General features: G+C 49.1%; 5 protein-coding genes across 5 annotated transcripts; 3 read left to right on the top strand and 2 right to left on the bottom strand.

The window, feature by feature from the left end:
* The first annotated feature begins 1,509 nt into the window (after positions 1 to 1,509).
* On the top strand, positions 1,510 to 5,402 carry F5B22DRAFT_293048 (ATP-utilizing chromatin assembly and remodelling N-terminal-domain-containing protein). Its single transcript, XM_047970438.1, has 7 exons — positions 1,510 to 1,592; positions 1,824 to 1,889; positions 1,946 to 2,011; positions 2,081 to 2,139; positions 2,209 to 2,380; positions 2,440 to 4,175; positions 4,241 to 5,402. The coding sequence occupies exons 2-7, from the start codon at positions 1,887 to 1,889 to the stop codon at positions 5,289 to 5,291; spliced, it is 3,087 nt and encodes a 1,028-aa protein (XP_047829067.1). The 5' UTR covers positions 1,510 to 1,592; positions 1,824 to 1,886; the 3' UTR covers positions 5,292 to 5,402.
* Positions 5,403 to 6,638: 1,236 nt separating this feature from the next.
* F5B22DRAFT_292964 (uncharacterized protein) lies at positions 6,639 to 7,400 on the top strand. Its single transcript, XM_047970437.1, has one exon. The coding sequence runs from the start codon at positions 6,691 to 6,693 to the stop codon at positions 7,183 to 7,185; it is 495 nt and encodes a 164-aa protein (XP_047829066.1). The 5' UTR covers positions 6,639 to 6,690; the 3' UTR covers positions 7,186 to 7,400.
* A 216-nt stretch (positions 7,401 to 7,616) lies between these two features.
* Positions 7,617 to 13,418, bottom strand: F5B22DRAFT_637584 (Poly(A) polymerase central domain-containing protein; the record flags this gene model as incomplete). The annotated part of the gene is made up of 10 exons (XM_047977462.1): positions 7,617 to 7,673; positions 7,781 to 7,901; positions 7,951 to 8,062; positions 8,162 to 8,750; positions 8,815 to 9,562; positions 9,647 to 9,804; positions 11,350 to 12,212; positions 12,267 to 12,417; positions 12,466 to 12,773; positions 12,827 to 13,418. The coding sequence occupies 10 exons, from the start codon at positions 13,416 to 13,418 to the stop codon at positions 7,617 to 7,619; spliced, it is 3,699 nt and encodes a 1,232-aa protein (XP_047829065.1).
* Positions 13,419 to 14,323: 905 nt separating this feature from the next.
* F5B22DRAFT_292883 (PHO system negative regulator) lies at positions 14,324 to 15,832 on the top strand. The gene is made up of 2 exons (XM_047970436.1): positions 14,324 to 14,685; positions 14,776 to 15,832. The coding sequence occupies exons 1-2, from the start codon at positions 14,617 to 14,619 to the stop codon at positions 15,721 to 15,723; spliced, it is 1,017 nt and encodes a 338-aa protein (XP_047829064.1). The 5' UTR covers positions 14,324 to 14,616; the 3' UTR covers positions 15,724 to 15,832.
* Positions 15,833 to 15,959: 127 nt separating this feature from the next.
* F5B22DRAFT_292834 (acyltransferase) lies at positions 15,960 to 17,767 on the bottom strand. Its single transcript, XM_047970435.1, has 4 exons — positions 17,305 to 17,767; positions 17,207 to 17,225; positions 17,024 to 17,128; positions 15,960 to 16,946 (listed from the first exon to the last, which is right to left on the bottom strand). Exons 1-4 carry the CDS (start codon positions 17,522 to 17,524, stop codon positions 16,196 to 16,198), a joined length of 1,095 nt encoding a protein of 364 aa, XP_047829063.1. The 5' UTR covers positions 17,525 to 17,767; the 3' UTR covers positions 15,960 to 16,195.
* Positions 17,768 to 17,848: the final 81 nt, after the last annotated feature.

The following is a 17,848-nucleotide window of genomic DNA, read 5'->3' as shown; positions in this document are numbered from 1 at the left end:
CATCTTTTAAAACACAAAAATACAGGGACACTAAGTAAAGCAAATACGGTACCTACAGTAGGTATGTAAGTAGCTCCACGATGTACGTGTACATGACGGTACCTCGACTTGCCGGGGCGGGTACTGGGGTTGCACCAGCAAAGACGGTCACACATGCGGTACCCTGCGACCTTGTCGACATGGCGAGCGCGAGTGCCAGTACCTGGATCAGGACAGGACAGGACTGGGCAGGACAGGACCTCAGCCAATGCCCATAAATAATAAACACCACGATGGTAGCGTCGAAGAAACTGCCAGCCGGGCCCACCGTCGGAACACATGTTGACCACTCACCAGTCGGCAAATCGCCGTCGACCCCGGGCCCTTGGCGGCTTGGCAGGTAGGTATCTGAAGATACTGAAGATACATAACATACTCACTTGACCCTTGGCCTTCGCGTCTACTTTCTGCCCTGCCCTGTCCTGTCCTGTCTACAGCAGAGTCTGACGGGTCGGTCAATACTGCAAACTGCAAGAGAAGTCCTGGCTGATTGTAAGAGATGGGATGGGATGGGATGGGATGAAATCAAGGTTGCCGCAACTTACAAGTAACAGTTTACTTTTACTGTTTAACTTACTTACACCTATCTATATAATCAACCTCTTCCTACCTATAATAAGGGACCTGGCTATATGTTAACTTGAAGGTAGTAGTATATAGAGAAAGGGAAAGATAGCTGCATTTCTTCAATACCATTTATAGATTTAGCAATTCAGTCCAAGCCTTCAAAATTACTTGGATCGAATCAGAGCTTGGACTGGCATTGCTTGGATGAACCCTGGATCCCTATGTAGTTAGGTGGGATGGATGTAGGTAGACACAGAGTAGTATGCATGGCTAAGTATGTATACTTCCTGACATGGCGGGTATCCATACAATTCTTATTTGGTATTTAGTCGAGGATTTAGTTAAGCAACTACTAGCAACCACTTTCAAGAGCTACTTACTTATACACGCGCTACTACTTACTTGCTGCATAAACCTACCACTACCACTACCACTGCCACTACCTACCTCCCTCCTTCCCTACCTGCCTCACCTCGACTTTTCATTAGTTAACCTAGTCTGTGTCTGCCGACCTACCTCGAGACCTACCTGCCTACCTCTACCTACCTACCTAACCTACCTCGTCCTCCTTCTCCTCCTCCTCCTCCTCCTCCCCGTCCTCCTCTTCCGCCGTCGCCGCCGCCTCCTCCTCGTCAACCTTCTTCTACTCTTCCTCCTTCTCTTGTACTCCTCGTCATCCTCTTCTCTGGCTTCACCTCTCCGTCTGCCCTTACCACGCCAACTACTCCCTCACTTAATCTCGGCCGCTCGTCTTTAAAACCCCCCTCCCTCCTCCTTATTGATTGGAGCCTCACCTTTTTTTATTTTATTTTTTTATTACTTGCATGCACATATCTATCGTAGCCACGCTGCCCCTGTTCTCATAGCTTCGAATAGCTACCATTTACAGTGCCACTTCACATGCTCAATATATTCATATCCATGTCTTCAACGCGTCAACCCCCTCGGACCGCGTCTTGGGTATAAATTGCGTAGCCTCGCACCATGTACGTTACCAACCCGGCCCATTGACCGAGGCAGACCATGTCCAGTGCGCATCGTCACGGCCCCCGGTGGCTCCACGCACTATCCTTGAATTATTCTTGGATCCCGCCACCAATTCTTTACACTTGCATGTCTTTCTTGCTGGGCATGCTTTTTTCGTGCCATTTCCGCTTCAGGAACCCACTTATACAACTCAAAACTACCATGTCAGGGACTGACATGAAGTCTTGTAGATCTTCCTTTCCCCTACCACTAACGCGCAAGACTTGCACTTGCGCGCCCTCACCACCAGCATCATGGTAAGGCCACGAGAGATTGTCAAGACTGTGTCATGCGCCGAGGCTTACCTTGATAGGTTCTCTTCAAACGAAAACCCGTGCAGTTCATACAGCCGCCACAAATGAACGATGAATCTACAGAGGTATGTACCGCTTGCTTGTTACGCAAATCTGTTTCCAACTCTTATAGACTAATGCACTCGTCGCTTTAGGTCTGGCATGTTCCTCAGACTGGTGAAGTGTTCTCGACTTATGAAGAGTATTTAGGCCGGTAGGTTTGATTAAACTCCGGTTTCGGTCTATTGCGTACTACCTACGTGCTAACAGTCCTGATTTGCAGAATTGACTTTTATAGCCAGGTTTGTGCTCATAGGCGGCTTCAATATCTGCCATTTCCCTCTCTTTGGTGTATAACATGGGTTGGGCATATTCTAACCAAAATTCAGCCGCGATTTATCTGTCAAATAACTGGCCACTCCGGCCTAACATTTTTCGAAGCCCTCAAAAGTGAGGTGAGTCTTAATGTTTCTTTTCGCGAACCATTGGGACCAGCCTCTAATCAAATGGGTAGCTCGCTGGCGCACAAGAAGTCGATCAAGCATTCCCCGAAGCACTCAAAGGCCCGGTCCTTCGCCGGGTGCAGTTTCAAACCATCTCGCGAATTGACACCCTCGTTGACATGATCTACGAAGAGTTCAAAGCCGATTACTACCCAGGCGAGGCGGTAACGATACAGCTTGTGACTGGGGAACGCCTGACAGGTACCGTCCGAGATAAAGCACGACTGGGGAGCAAGGTTTTGCCCGATGGGACGTTAACGCAACCTTATTCACGATATTCTACAAGTATTGACGGACGACCCGACGAGGAAGCTGTTGTCGATAGCGAACACATATTCCGAGATAGGAAGATATTTACGAAATCGGTTCTACGCTCCTTCATTAAAAAGACAGTCACGCGAGAAGCTTGGAATGGGGCGCCTTGGCTTGTTAAGCACGATGTTGCCGCTCAATACCACATTGACACTCGGGTTCCTCCTCATCTGCGATATGACAACAAACTACTTGAGCGCAAGCAACAGCAAGCGCAGAAACGCGCCCTACAGCCCATCAATGGCTCACATGATGTAAATGGAACGAATGGCGCATTCCATAGTGTAGGTCCGACGCGGTTACCAGAGCTCAAACCTGCTCCAAAACCCCACAAGATCCAGAGGGCCCAGCAACACGAGCACCCTGGAGCACAGGTCAGGCATAGTCCAAATATCTTTCTCGATCACGATCATGGACCATTGCCTCCAGTCCCTGGCGACCAACCTTTCCATTTTCCGGTTCCCTTTCGGCAGAGTGCCCCTCCCCCTGTTGCGTTCCCTCAACCCGAACCGCCACCGCCTCCACCACCTCCGCCAAAATATCCAATTGAAGACCTACAACTTCCGCCCCGTGACGACTATGTACGGCCGCCACTGAAATTTTTGTGTGGAGATCCGCCAGAAGGTGTCGTAGACAGTGGCGCGCAAAACGAGAAAATACAGATGAAGTCTGTTGGGCCCTTATTAGAGACATGGGACACTTTGAATGTGTACTGCGAGATATTCAAACTCGACTCCTTTACTTTTGACGATTTTATACAAGGTCTGGAAGTTTTCAACAATGACACTCAGTGCGAGCTTTTCACCGAGATTCATTGTGCGGTTCTCAAGCAGATTGTCAGCTCTGAGGCCGACGGCGGCAAGCTATTAGTGAACCTGCCTGAATTGGACGATGAGGAAGAGGAGGAGGATGAAGACGAAAGTACCTTACCGACACCCGAGCCAGAGCCTGAACCGAAACCAGCCGGACGGGCCACAAGAAGCAGCCTCGCAAAGTTGGAAGCAGAGCGACTTAGAGCCGAGGCGGAAGCGGCCGAGAGGGAGAAGACACCTGAGGTCACCGTGAAACATCGCGCCCCTGAAGTCCTGGCGGATTTCAACTGGATTGAAGAACTCAAGCAGCGCAATTTCTCACATGGTGGCTGGGAGATGATTATTGTTGGGCTTCTGCATCAACTCTCAAAGAACCCTCGGCAGACGGAGGCCTGTGAAGAGTTACTCGCGGAGCTAGTACCACCGGACGAAGAGCCCAGTGTAGAGCTTGTCCGCGACCAGTACTCAGATCTTGATTTCAACCTTCGCATATCTATTCTACAAATTCTCTGCATGCTTACAATGGAGACCAAGGCCGTTAGGGGGTATATGGATGATTGCGCCGAGACCATGACTGGATATCGGAAAGAGAAGATTGAATGGCAGCGCAATCGGAAACAAGCGTACGTTCCTTGGCAAAATTGCTGTCCCCCGCCTCGCCCATGTGGGCTACTAACCGGTTGTACAGGCTGGAGGATCTCAAGGTGCTCCATGAACAGCGGAAAATTCTACTACCAGAGAACATGCCACCATCGCCGACCCCTGACAGTGCTAACGCTGCCAAAACTAACGGGGATGTGAAGATGACAGGGAATTATGATTCACCTGATGACCCTAGCGAGGATGGGAATGATAGCGACGATGATGGCCGAGCCCGCCGTCACCTTAGACGTGGCGGAGACCGCGCAGCAGAACGCCAACGAAAGCGCGAGGAGCTGGAACGTAAGAGAGAAGCTGAGTTGGCGGCCAAGGTTCCAAAGCAGTCGAAACAATTCGTGAAGCTCTTGAAAGATATTCGGAAGAAGGAAGACTATATAAAAACCTGTGAAGACGAGATTGCCGTCATTGATAATGACCTGCGTGAGGCCGATTGCGGAAGAACTCGCGTTTTGGGCAAGGATCGATTTTGGAATCGATATTACTGGTTTGAACGGAACGGCATGCCGTATGCTGGCTTACCCAACAGTTCAACCGCCCACGCCGGCTATGCAAACGGGTCTATCTGGGTTCAAGGTCCGGACGATATGGAACGCGAGGGGTACATCGATATGCCAGCTCAGCTTCAAGATGAATACAAGGCCAAATTTAAGATGACAGTACCGGAAAGAAAGAAGCTTGAAGAAGGACGTACCAGTGTGTTCAATGCGCGGCAATGGGGATACTACTCTGAACCTAGTCAGTTGGACTCGCTACTGAATTGGCTAGATCCGCGTGGATTTAACGAGCTCAAGCTACGCAAGGAGTTACTTCTTTATAAAGACAAAATTGTGGCGAACATGGAAAACAGAACTCAGTATATCAGCTCTCAAGAGGGTGAGGGCAATGAGAAAGAGCCGGAAAAGAAGGAGGAATCCAAGCGCATGAGTACCCGAACAAAGGCCCAGGCCAATTCAGAACCAATACACTTCCGCTGTCTCGATTGGACCAACACAATGGCGACAGAAGAGCTTGGACATCTCCATAGCGAGCCACCGCCTCCACCAAAACCACGAAAGGGGGGAAGGAGAAGTCGTGGTTGAATGTTTTCAGACCTGTTCAAAGTTGACTTGGCCTTGTTTCTTAGGGTGCCTTTACAGACACCGAGCTTTCTCGGAGATTTCCTGGCAACCCGTAATAGCCAATTCGGATCTGGGACATCAACATGTAAACCCATGAATTTACGAGAATCGAACATGTAGAGAGGAGCGGCGTTACTGCTTTGTACTTACGATCGGCCCTCTCTTTTCACCGAAATCACATGAATGTATGAATATGACAGGAGGAAGATATATCTTGCGGGTCACACTCAAAGAGAAGCCATGTACGCCCAAAGTAAAAATGGCTTTCACAGCCAATTGTCTTTTCGCCCTTTACCCTTTATAGCGCCAATTACTTATCTGGGTCTTGTCATCTTGGGAAGGGAAGTGCTGGCTGGCATGGCTTGGTTCAACTCAATAGAACAGGACTAGGGGGTCGGCAAAGTGCGGCTGGTTGGTTGGTTAAAGCGGGAACAAAGCATCAAGGAGCATATATGCATAGCAGACTTTAGCAAATAGCGCTTGTCTTTCTTGAGAGAATGTTCTCGTGAAGATCTTTTCTCTCTCTCTATAAAAAAAAAAACATCTGAATGAAAGAAAGAAAGAAAAAGAAAAGGTTAATCATCTACTTTATATATTCTGATCGAGTGCAAGTTAGTAAGTAGTGAATGTGATGCTTGTAAGCTATGTGTAGATTCTTATAATGGTGGTAAAAGGCCATTGATTTAGTATGGACTTGGATAACGGCGGGAAGGAGATGATGATATATACAAGAAATGAAAAGGGGAGAGGGGGGAATATGGAAGAGGAGAGAAAAGTAATAGGTGATCATGGGTGCATTCGAATATATTCGAGCTAGCTTAGCTGAGCTGGGGATATGAGAGGATAGGATAGGATAGGAGAGTGCTTCATATCTACATAGGTATTCATGAAGTAATTATATATATATATATATATATATATATATATGTCATGTCAACATGTATATAATATGTATGCCTTGCATTGTATAACCATAACTTATAGGTATGATGTATGTCTACATTGCTTTCCATTGCGCGCTCTCTCTCTCAGTATGTATGTATGTGTGTGTGTGTATTCAATATATTCTATCATAAGATTCGAAGTTAAAAATCGAAGTTAAAGTTAAGGTTAGTATAGTAAATTCATAGTTAATCTCATCAAGCATAACACCATTTATATCACAGCAAACAAGCAGGCAAGCAATTCTCTCCTCTCCTCTCCTCTCCCCATCTCGTCTCATCTCATCTCATCTTCCAAAGCTGAAAAAGAAAATAAACACAATCACCTCACTTCTCACCATCTCACCCTACCCCCCCCCTCTCTAATTCCAGCTCTCCCATCCCCTATATGATAAACAAGGAAAGATAAGATAAAATATATGCTTCATAAAAAGTGCCGAAAGAGGGGGATCGAAAAATCGCCCCCCCTTTCGAAATGCAAAATTTTATTGATTGTTTGTGTTTCTGTATATCTGAGTTTGCTGTTTGTCGTTTGTTTTTTGCCCTCTAGATACACCTGCCTCCCTCTTTCCTTTCTCCCCTTCTTTTCTTCCTTCAAATCAAAACAATCAATTCCTTTCCCTTTCCCTTTCCCCTTCCAACACCCCATCTCTATACTCCCATATACGAGTAAAGTAAGTAAAAGTTTCCCTGCGTTTCTGATGCGATTGATCCCTTTCGAAAATATTGTTGTGTGTGCGTGTGCGTCGAGTCAAGTCAACTTGCACTCTACAGTCTACAAAAAGGAGAAAGAGAAAGAAGAAAAGAGTGGAAAGGGGGAAGAAAGGGGGGAAAAGAAAGAGAGAGGAGCCGGTAATGGTTGGTTTGTTGGTCGTGCCTTTCCGATATCTCGATGTCGGCTCGCTGATTACTAATAATACCAGCCCTTTCCTTGTTTTTTTTGTCATCCTGAATGTAGTAGAACCTCTACTTCGTCGACTAAGCAAATCAGCCAGTCAGTCGTTATAACCCACAATCAATTTATGCGGACTTCGGTGTGTTCATATTATTATTCTTTTTTTGGTATCCTCCTTGGGTTTGCTGTGTCTCCAAGGCAGAAGCGTAGTTGTCAAAATTTCGGTGGGCAATTCACCACACTAACTTGCTATTCGAAACTCGTTTGATACTAGGACGTAGTCGAGTTTTCGACGAAAAAGGACAGAGCGCTAGGCTCAAGACTCATAAATCGAAAGATTACTGTGAGGTTAGTCTAGACACAATGGAAAAGGACTGATCTTGGATGCCTTGGACATATTGCCCCAAAAAGAAATACAATGCTAAGCATACAGGTGGCTTATATGTTGTCTCAGCCGGCAGCAGCAGCAGCAGAAGATTGTTGTCGTTTCGGCGGTGGAGGTTGGCCCTGGAATGCAGGTCAGCAATTTTCTCATAGGGTTGTCGGTCATCGCCCTCGACTGTCCGGCAGGGGTTGACACGTCTTATCTGACACCCCCCATTCATCCTACATACTTCGGTGGGCGCATTGCGCTTCCTCTGAGTGATTGGGGCCGTGCCATTCGCGACCGGTTTCTTAAGTGGCCGAGCAGGGCGAATCTCGCCGGGTTCAAACACATCCTCAGGTAGGTTGATACTAAAGCCGCTTCAGCAACTTGCTCCCTCACAAGCATGAACCGACTCACTTCTTCACGTGCTGTACGCTCAAGTGGTTTAGCTCGGCGGAATATTTTTCCCACTCGCTGCACATCTGCTTGAACGTGTTGACATGGTAGGATAAGTCTAGAGATTTGGCACCTGGCAAGTCATCAAAGCGCGGATTAGGAATTCCTGTCAAGAATCAAGGGCATCATTTGTTTTCCGGAAGCCAGGAAGCCAAGCGGGCACAGCACATACCTTCGGCAAGCTCCAGGCCAATATAGTGAGTTGTGGTATACGTCCTCCCTGGCTCGGCGGCCTCCTCGGTTTTAGCTTTTGAATCATGTGTGTTAGCATCACTATCGGTACCATTTTCCCCCTTAGATACAGCGCTATCGGCAGAGTCTTCTTCGTCCTTGGTCACGTAGAGCAGACTGCCATTTTTTACCTGTGTGCTCTCTTCATCACTCTTCGTGAGGTGTTGCCGTTCGAATCCCTTATTAAATGGACGAGCTATGGCAACCGAAGGATGGCGTTCTAGCTCGCCGACTAAAATGCGGACTTTAGATTCAACGAAACCGGACCAGGTTTTGTGGGCTTCCTTGGTAGTGCTCGTGGCAATGACCGCAAGATAGTATTTGTGATCTTGGGTGAAAAAGGTGTGCTTCACGAATAAGTCTTTCCATAAAAGCTGCGATGTTAATATCTTGTCAGCAAGCTCAACGCCGCGTTCAAGTTCCCGTTGTATTATAGCCTTGGTGGACTTCGTAATATTAAAAGTAGCACACATCTGAGGGTAGGCAGGTGTGATGACAGGCATCAAGTGAAAACTGTCGCTCTTATAAACCTGTAGGTATGTCAGTAAGGATTGACAAGAATAGCGGCGGCGTTTGTGAGCTGCATAGTCTGACCTTTGGGTTCCAAACACGGACGTTTAGTGGGCCGTCCTCCGATTTTTTAAGCTGTACAGGCATGGGCCACGGCCAGTTCTTCATGATGGAGAAGAACTTGGCGACAATGGTGGCACTCGTAGCTCTAGGATAGAGTTGACAGACGCGAGCCACCATCATGGCCCATACTACACCACCAGGAAAGCCGATGATATTCGCGTAGATGGCACGACGCTGGGCCCACAGCTTGATAGCACGTAGAGCTGTTCGAAACGTGCTTTGTTCTGGGACGAGATTGAGAATTTCCTTGGTGACACGAGTTCCGTTGAGAGATCTCAGCTCTCGATCATCTAGGCCACGCAAGTACTCATTGCTGGTTAGTTGTAACTGCCCATGTGGTGGAAACTGGGTTAGGGTGGCGATCCTGGAAAAAATGAGGTCGATGCTGATGCCCCAGTACTCGAACTTGATGATAGGAACGAAAGCCTCTTCGACAGCAGTGAGGCCAGTGATGGCGTTGGGCGGTGCCATTTCCTGGAGCAGATCGGGGAAGTACTTGAAGTAGTCATCGCGGGTGACATAGCGAGGAGCCGTGACGAGGGTGTCGATATCGGAGCCCGGGCCGTAGACACCTAAACAGAAACTGCCGTACGTGAAGACCTCACCTCGCGCATCTCGGATGAGGACTTCGTTGTGTGGCTCTTTGGCTCGAGCAACCTTGCGAACAAATTCGTCGGCAATGCGTTGCAGATCATTAACTACGTTCTCTCTAGATGACGGGTGACCATTGTCAGCCGGGGACGTTTCACTACACGATTTACCGAGGACGAAGACGTGAGAGGTATCTACTCACCTTTTCTTGGATTCGGAGGCAGTTTCGAACGTGTTCTGTCGTCTTAGCTCCTCGAGGAGTTGGGTAGTAGCCTGAGTCTCGGCAGGGGTGGGAAGGGCCGAGGATATGGGCCCCGTGATGCCCCAGGTCTTTTCCATGGTGTCCATTGAGGCGCGCGACTGGATCGCAACCGCAGGTACTAGTTGGTCCCCGAAGAGGTGATGGCAACAAGTATACTAACAGGACAGGTACAATGACAGTAAGAGGGTGGTAAGGAGGGAGCAGCAAGCCAAACAAAAAGGAAGTAATCAGAATAATCAGAGAAATGGCCTATGGATGATTTGCTTCGGTTGCGTAGTGGCTGGATGAACAGACGGGCGGGCTGGACCGATTAGTTGAGGGATGGGTTGACAGTAAGCATGAAGAAGATGATGTGAATAAAAAAGAAGAGCGCTACGATGGAAAGAATGCCATGTCACTCAAAGGTGTCGCCGTATCGTAGATACCGTAATCCGTGTATTCCTTGTTCGGTGAACTTGGTGATGGTAAGGACAGTGGGTTCGTTGGCGGTGCCGGGTTCGATTCAAGTCGACAGAGACGCGGTCTCGGCCAGCCACGAGACCAAGAGGCAGCCACGCAGTTGCGGCACAATAGCTGTCGATGCGGCGGGTACGGAGGATGTCGTTGTCGTGCAATGGAGGCAGAGGCGACGGGAGGCGACGGGAGGAGAAGGAGGAGACCAGGTAAGGGAGGCGGCTGGCTGGCGTGGTTGTGCTCTTTGTCTGTCTGGTCTAACTTGCGAGCGTGAGAGGCGCACCAGACACGATCTACCTCTGGCGCAGTTTATGAAATGTTGCTAAGTATGCATCTCAGAATTCAATCACCTAAATAGTAAATACCCAGGTGAAAATAGAGGTGACACTGTGTACTTTTGTACTTACCTACCTAGGTACATACATGTAACTTGTACCTATGTAAGGTAGCTGGATGGATGCATGGGGCTCTGATGGGGTACCGCCGCCCCCATTATTACAGTAGGTACTGGCTTGCCACTACCGTTAGCGTGTCGGTACTTGTATGTACGTATCTACTCATATAAGTCATATAAATGTAGAAACTACCTACTTCCAGAAGATTACGATATAAACTGCATATGGGTTGAACGGAGCTATGTACCGGCCGGTAGGTAGTATACTTATGTAGGTATTGTATAGTAGATAAGTTCCTATGGGTTAAATATGCTAGGTTACGCATGATACCTCAATTACACAACAACCTGCGATTGAGTGAAGAATGAGAAAGGTGATAATATTTAATCAATCCCGCCTTCCTTTCAAAATTCTTCGATAACAGCTACACTGACTAACCACTACCCAGCAATGCCCTACACTACAACTACGGTGTCAATTCCCATATCAAGGGAAACAAGGTTGAGTTTATATATACACCCAACGCCAGAATCCAATGCCCCTTCAACGCTATATATGGTATAATTGGGCTGTACAAAGTATTCCGAGCTCTTCTAGCCACCCTGATGTGATGAACGGAGAAGAGGTATAACCAAGGGGAGGAAGGAGAAGAGATATATGGAGGGGGAAAGAAACAGGAAACGGAAAGGAAAACCCCTTCTTGCATCACCTCTTCGACCTTTAAACCCATCCATCTGCTAACTCCAAGGCTTTCATCGGCCAACCATGCCGCGATACCCACACCAGTAGACCCACCATCCCTAAACTACCCAATACTTCCACCGCCATCCAGCTCTTAGCCTTCAGGTCGGCTGCCACTTGAAGCAAGCCCAACGGGTCCTGGTGTCGCTGAGTTTTCGACGACGCTGCGTGCCGGCCAGCTCCTGCACCTTTCCGTCCCCTAGTGCGCACCTCCCTCGACCCATTCCTCGTCACCAAAGTGCCGTCTTGCACACATTCGTGTAGCCTCTCGGTGAGCCAGACCGCTCGCTCGCCACGGGCAAGAGTCTCGTAACGTAACCTCTCACTTGCCAAGGTGTGTTGTAGGTCGGCAGCCCAGTCCGCCATTTGAAGCTGCGCCGTCCTATCGTTTTGCTGCTGTGCTCCGGGACGTATAGCAAGCGATAGAGATAGTTGCTGCAAAGCCATTGAAGGATCCGACCCGGCAGCAGGGGACGCGAGAGGTCTGTACAGGTGACGGGGCTGGTGTGGCGTTTGTTCCCGCCACTGTAGGTACTTCTTGGCTGCTGAATGTCGAAGCCATGAGGCTCCATCGAGACTGAAAATCTTGTTGACAAGGAATGTGAGATCTGTTGGTATTAGTGGCTGGACGTAATCAGGGCTCATCAAAAGACTGGCGTCCATAAGATCATGGTCAGGCACCGTCGCACTAGAGGCAGTGTAGGGAATCGACGGTGCGGAAGATGTCCGTTTCTCCTGGGCCGCTGAAGGTGTGAAAGCGAATGATTTGATGCCAGCGTCTCGGAGCTGCCCAGCTATCACCTGCTTTTGCGCTGCAGCTTGTTCCTCGGAGAATGACTCCGCCCGCGTCAGAACGGGGATGACGTTTGTCAGAGTTGTCAAGCGGCGAATATATTCCAGGTCGGCCGGTTTCAGTGCTTTGGCGCCAGTTAGACCCTCTTCTCGTTACCTTAGCGAATTCAACAACTTACTGTGTGAGATGAGATAGAGCACAGCATCTACTTGACATCCTCCACCTCCTCCCAGCATACTAACTAAGTCGGAATCACTCAAGTCATCTGATGACACTTTGTTCAGGTGCGATTCGATGTAGTCAACGCATGTCATGATCGTCTCCATGGCCTGAACGAGTCAGTGCTTAGTCTCCGGAACGACAGGCGAGAAACATACCGATGATCCACGACCATATCCTGGGGTATCGACAAAGCAAATATTACGTTCTAGTACATTGTCTCCTAGTCTCTTCCGCTTGTGAGACACACTAGGAGCGTCTGACTCTTGCCACCATTCGGGGTAAGGTCTAGTGCTGGCATAGATTTCAGAGATAGAGGTCGTTGATGTACGCTGTTTTCTTTTTGACGTGGCCATCCCCGGTCGCGAGGTTTTATTATTATCAACGGTTGGGGGAATTGGGTCGACATGTACGATATGATCACATGTCTGGACGATCGCTTTCAACAGGGATGTCTTACCAACGCCTGGAAGAATGGGGATTAGAAGAGATATAGCTGCAGGGAGTTGTGATGCATACCAGATTCACCGGCAAGAAGAATCTTCAACCGGCCGAGGTTCTTGCCAGTCTCGGTGAAAGGACGACGGCTCGGCATCATGATACTGGGCATGACGAGCTGCGGAGCGCTGCCGCTGTCTAACATAGCTGGGGCGGAGGCCTGCTCGCCGGCAGACTCGTGGTCGGAATTGATGACATGATCTGAGAACGAGCTAGCGAATGAGTTTCTGCGCGATGAGGCACTACTGTCGGCAGAGCCCATACAAGATGGGCCGAGCGTGAGAGGTGTGATCGGGCGCGATACGGGCAACGACTGAATCTGTGATGGGAGCGAGGCAGGGCTCTGAGAAAAGAGAGAAACTTTCGAGGACGGAGAGAACGAGGGTTCGTCGTCTCGCGCATGGTCTCGATTGCTTGATCGGGACGGCTCAGTAACCTTACTGGAGTCGCGGGAGTGGGACGGGGCTGCTGGCCGGTCCCGGTGGGAATCAAGCGAGGCCTCGTCTGTAATGAAGAGAGACATGTGACTGTTTGGTGCTGAGGGAGCAGTTAGATGGAAATCCCGGTGTCGCTGGCTGGCGGCCCATGCGTCGTCGCCGTGTAGCGGCCGCATAGCGGAATAGGGGAGGGAGAAGGTATATGTATCTGGCGCAGCGCAGGTGTGTATCCCATGGGCGACGTGAGAGTTGTATATATATATTAAGAACTAGCAAAGACGGTCTGGGATAACTAGGTGATGTGCGACGATAGTAAGCCCCGGGTAGGGTGAAGGGATGATGGGACGATGGAACACATTTAATGATCAAGCGGGTAGACTAGCTACTGGTAAAGTCAAGTATCCGGTTATCATGACCTGATCAGGGTCCAAACGAAGAAGTAAGCTTCGGCTTAAGTAAGAGCAGAACTTCAAGTGCTGGCTTGCGCCATGAAGCAAGCGATGGATTTAAGTACGGGACATATGCTTAACGTATGATGGAATCCGGATACACAATGGACATGTTGTAGAAACCAGGGATTCTGATACGTAAGGATCCCGTGGTAAGGAGAGAAGGAGGGGAGGTAAGTACCTAGATAGAGAGGGTGGGGAAAGGGCCAGAGACCCCGCATCAGCACTGTTTAAGACACCTAGCGCTAGCCCAGTTCCTGACATACGTTCGTTCTCCTGAAGGTACATGTAAAGTAGCAGAAACAGGGACTGAGATGACTGCCGGTAATGCCTACATATGTAGAGGACTGTGGAATACTGTATGTGTATATACACATATGTATATTAGCCGATACTCTCGCCCGACTCTGGTCTTGAAGTGGCAAATCTGTTGCAACTACGCCTCCAGGATGTTGCCCATAAGTACCCTATGTAGCTATATATCCACAAGTAGGTACTTTAGGTACTGATACAACATCTAGGTACTCCCACTAAGTAGACGCGCGCTACTCGCATATTGGGATGGTTTTGGCATTGCCCCTCCCTTCAAAGTCAATCCAGACTGCACGCCAGGGCCAGGAGCCAGATACACCTGAGCAACATACCAAATCTCCAACGTCCTGTGCTGTGTGTGCCGTGTGTGCCGTCACCTTCGAAAATATTGGTGCCCAGATCAGTCTAGTCTACTCTTTTCTTCTTTGGCAGAAACCGCGTGCCGTAACCTGTGTCCTCTTCACTTCTTCTGATGCCCACCTGCAGTTATCAGTAAACCCAAGATTCACCCCCATTACACCTCCCAGAAGGCCAAGGGCGAGCTTCCTGCTATCGTCCGACAGAAGTCGACATCCTCGCTTGTATACATCTTTCAGATAACTCATTCGTCAAAATGGACACCAAGCGACACCCGAGCTCGTTTCAGCAGCTCGAGAAGCTGGGAGAAGGCACCTACGCCACCGTACGTCTTCTTCAATATCCGTCGTCTCTATGATTGTCCGCTTCGTTGTCCCTCTAGTCTAGCCAGTCTGACGTTTTTATATCTTGCTAGGTGTTTAAAGGTCGCAACCGACAGACCGGCGAGCTAGTTGCCCTCAAGGAAATCCACCTCGACTCAGAGGAGGGCACGCCTTCCACCGCCATCCGTGAGATTTCCCTCATGAAGGAACTGAAGCACGAGAATATCGTAGCTCTTCACGATGTCATCCACACTGAGAACAAACTCATGCTCGTCTTCGAGTTCATGGACGGCGATCTGAAAAAATACATGGACACCCACGGCGAACGAGGTGCACTAAAGCCTCTGACTATCAAGTCCTTCATGTATCAGCTCCTCAAGGGCATTGACTTTTGCCACCAGAACCGGGTTCTGCATCGAGATTTGAAACCTCAGAATCTTCTCATCAACGGGAAAGGCGCCCTGAAGCTGGGAGATTTCGGTCTAGCGCGTGCTTTTGGCATTCCCGTCAACACTTTCTCCAACGAGGTAGTGACCTTATGGTATCGCGCCCCTGACGTCTTGCTGGGTAGTAGGACATATAATACCAGTATTGATATATGGTCTGCCGGGTGTATCATGGCTGAGATGTACACGGGCCGACCTCTCTTCCCCGGCACAACCAACGAGGACCAGATTATTCGCATCTTCCGCATCATGGGTACCCCTACCGAACGCACGTGGCCCGGGATCACCAACTTTCCCGAATATAAGCCCACCTTCCAGCTATACGCAACCCAGGACCTCCGAGTAATCTTGCCCCAGATCGATCATCTTGGTATCGATCTTCTGAGTCGGATGCTTGTTCTTCGCCCCGAAAACAGAATCAGTGCCCACGAGGCATTGCAGCACCCCTGGTTTTCTGACCTACTCATGCAACAGCATCAAATGCAACAACAGCAGCAACAGCAACAGCAACAGCAGCCAGCCATACACCCGCAAGCTAGGGGCTACGTACCGCAGGCTGTCCCCCCTCAAGGTTCATATGATACGGGCTATTAGTCTTTCTGGAAACCAAACCACTTAGGGAGGCCTGTTTTCTAAAGTAACAGCGTCGTACATTGAATCTGACGAAAGGGGCGTACAACATGAGACCTTGTTGTTTAGCGTCAAGGGTGGGGTTAAGTTAGCTGGATGGTAATTGTCTGAAAAGGGTGTTCTTTGGTGGACCAAGGCGATTCATGCGTGAATGAAGAGAGCCAGCAAACGGGAGAGGCGTTATGGTAATGACTTGGGCATGTTGTAGACTTTTTTTCTTTTTACCTATTGCATTTACAGGTTGCAAGCGGAAGGGTTTTAATTCTCGAATTTCTTGTATGCTGTGTTTTCCCCTTCTTTATTCCCTAACCCAAAGCAATCCTACTGGATGCGCACATATCTTGAAGATCGCTATCATACGAGTCGCCCTAGGTCATCCTAATACGTCTTCTCGAGGTATCACTCAACAAAATTTTAATACCCTATAGTCATGTAATCACTGCCTCTTGTTCACTAGACTGGCATCGACATTACTCTTGAATCTATCCTTCCCAGGTTCCCCCCTCCACGTCTCGGCTAGCTCAAGTTCGCGAGGTTCCTCATCCGGATAATTTAAACTGGCGCGGACCTTCAAGACTTCGTCCCGCACTCTCCTAGCGACTTCGATCCTTAGTTTCACGGCCTCGTCGCCGTATTTGAGTTCATCCGGAAGTTCCCCTAGGGCCTGCGGCACCTGAGATTTTGACTGCTCTCGCCGCACCAATTCCTGCCATCGAGCACGTACATCTCCGAAGATCTTCTGCGTGTCGACGGGCTCGCCGAATGCAACTCTGAACTTGACGCCGAAGCGGGGAAGAAAGCGCGGCCACTCCCTGTTCTCAGACATCATGTGCTGCGTGCCGTCGATGAAGATGGGTAGGACGTCGGGCATGGGCTCGCTTTCTAGGATCATGCGCGACACCCCCCACTTGAAGTATCGCATGAACATCTTCGGGTGTTGATGGACACATGCTTCAGGGAAGACGTGAACCCAGCTGTATCGGTTCTGTGTGTAGATTGGGGGTAGGCCCGAAATGCTCGTTTCATCCTCTAGCGCTTTGCCTGAGGTGCCCGGTTGCAAGAAGGGTCGGGACGATAATAGTTTGATGGCCTGCGGCACGGTGGGTTGAAATAGTCCACCATGGGGCGAGTGTTGAAGCCGATATGTAGGTAACACTTGGCCAGCAGAAAAAAATGCATTTAGAAAGCTGCGGCGAGAGGGTCAGCCGAATTACAAGTCATGAGGTGAATGGTAGAGCGAGCTATAAGGGGAGGGGTATCTTACGCGTTCTTAAAACATATATCATGAGCACCCAAACTCCATCGGTGGTTGGAAGGATTGAAGTGGAAGGCAAAAGGCAGGACTCCCCACATTATGGGATCATCAAAACTGGTGACCCGTATAAACTCGTCAGGGCTCTAATCTTGTTGGATAAATAATAGACGCATGAAACTACCAGCAACGTACACGCTCACATGGTTGCAGACTGAGTGAGACTTGATGTTAGTCGCTAGCTGGCCGGCTGGCTAATACTGAAGCGCAATTGAAGTGTGCATGAGGCTTACCCGTAATAAGACCTCTCTGCCTCTTGTCAACATCTTTGCGCTTGTCTAGAATATCAAGAAATCTCTCTAGCCCCGTAACTTCGACTGAATTGAGACCGTATATGAAGAGCCGTGATAGCCCTGCTGTTACTCCCATGACCAGAGACGAGGTCATCCGCTGAGGAAGGCTAGGCTGCAGCGGCGGCATCTCGGACGTGGGCGAAGATGCTCTCGATGACATGATTGATACTAGCCGGGTTCATGAGAGATTCTGAGGTTTAAATGAGATGAGGGTCACGATGTTCGAGTATTATCCATTCCGATGTATCTTGTTCTCAGGGCCTTGTTAAATTTAAATGAAAAGAATGACATAACATAACATAAACACCTAGAAAAGGTAAGGAATTGAACGAATAGAATGATGCCCCTCGCATGGGGAGAACTACATATCGAATTGATGGGATTGATGATGAGAATGTACAATTATATTGGAGCAAGTCGAGTTTGCCAAGATGAGGTTAGCGCCTTGGATTGAAAGTACCTCTTGTACCTAGCTCGGTTAATG

The sequence above is a fragment of the Xylaria bambusicola genome, assembly GCF_022495145.1.
Source record: "Xylaria bambusicola strain CBS 139988 unplaced genomic scaffold F5B22scaffold_33, whole genome shotgun sequence".
Taxonomy (NCBI): Eukaryota; Fungi; Ascomycota; class Sordariomycetes; order Xylariales; family Xylariaceae; genus Xylaria; species Xylaria bambusicola.
Note: the sequence above shows the minus strand (reverse complement) of the source record. Positions and strands in the feature narration are given on the sequence as shown.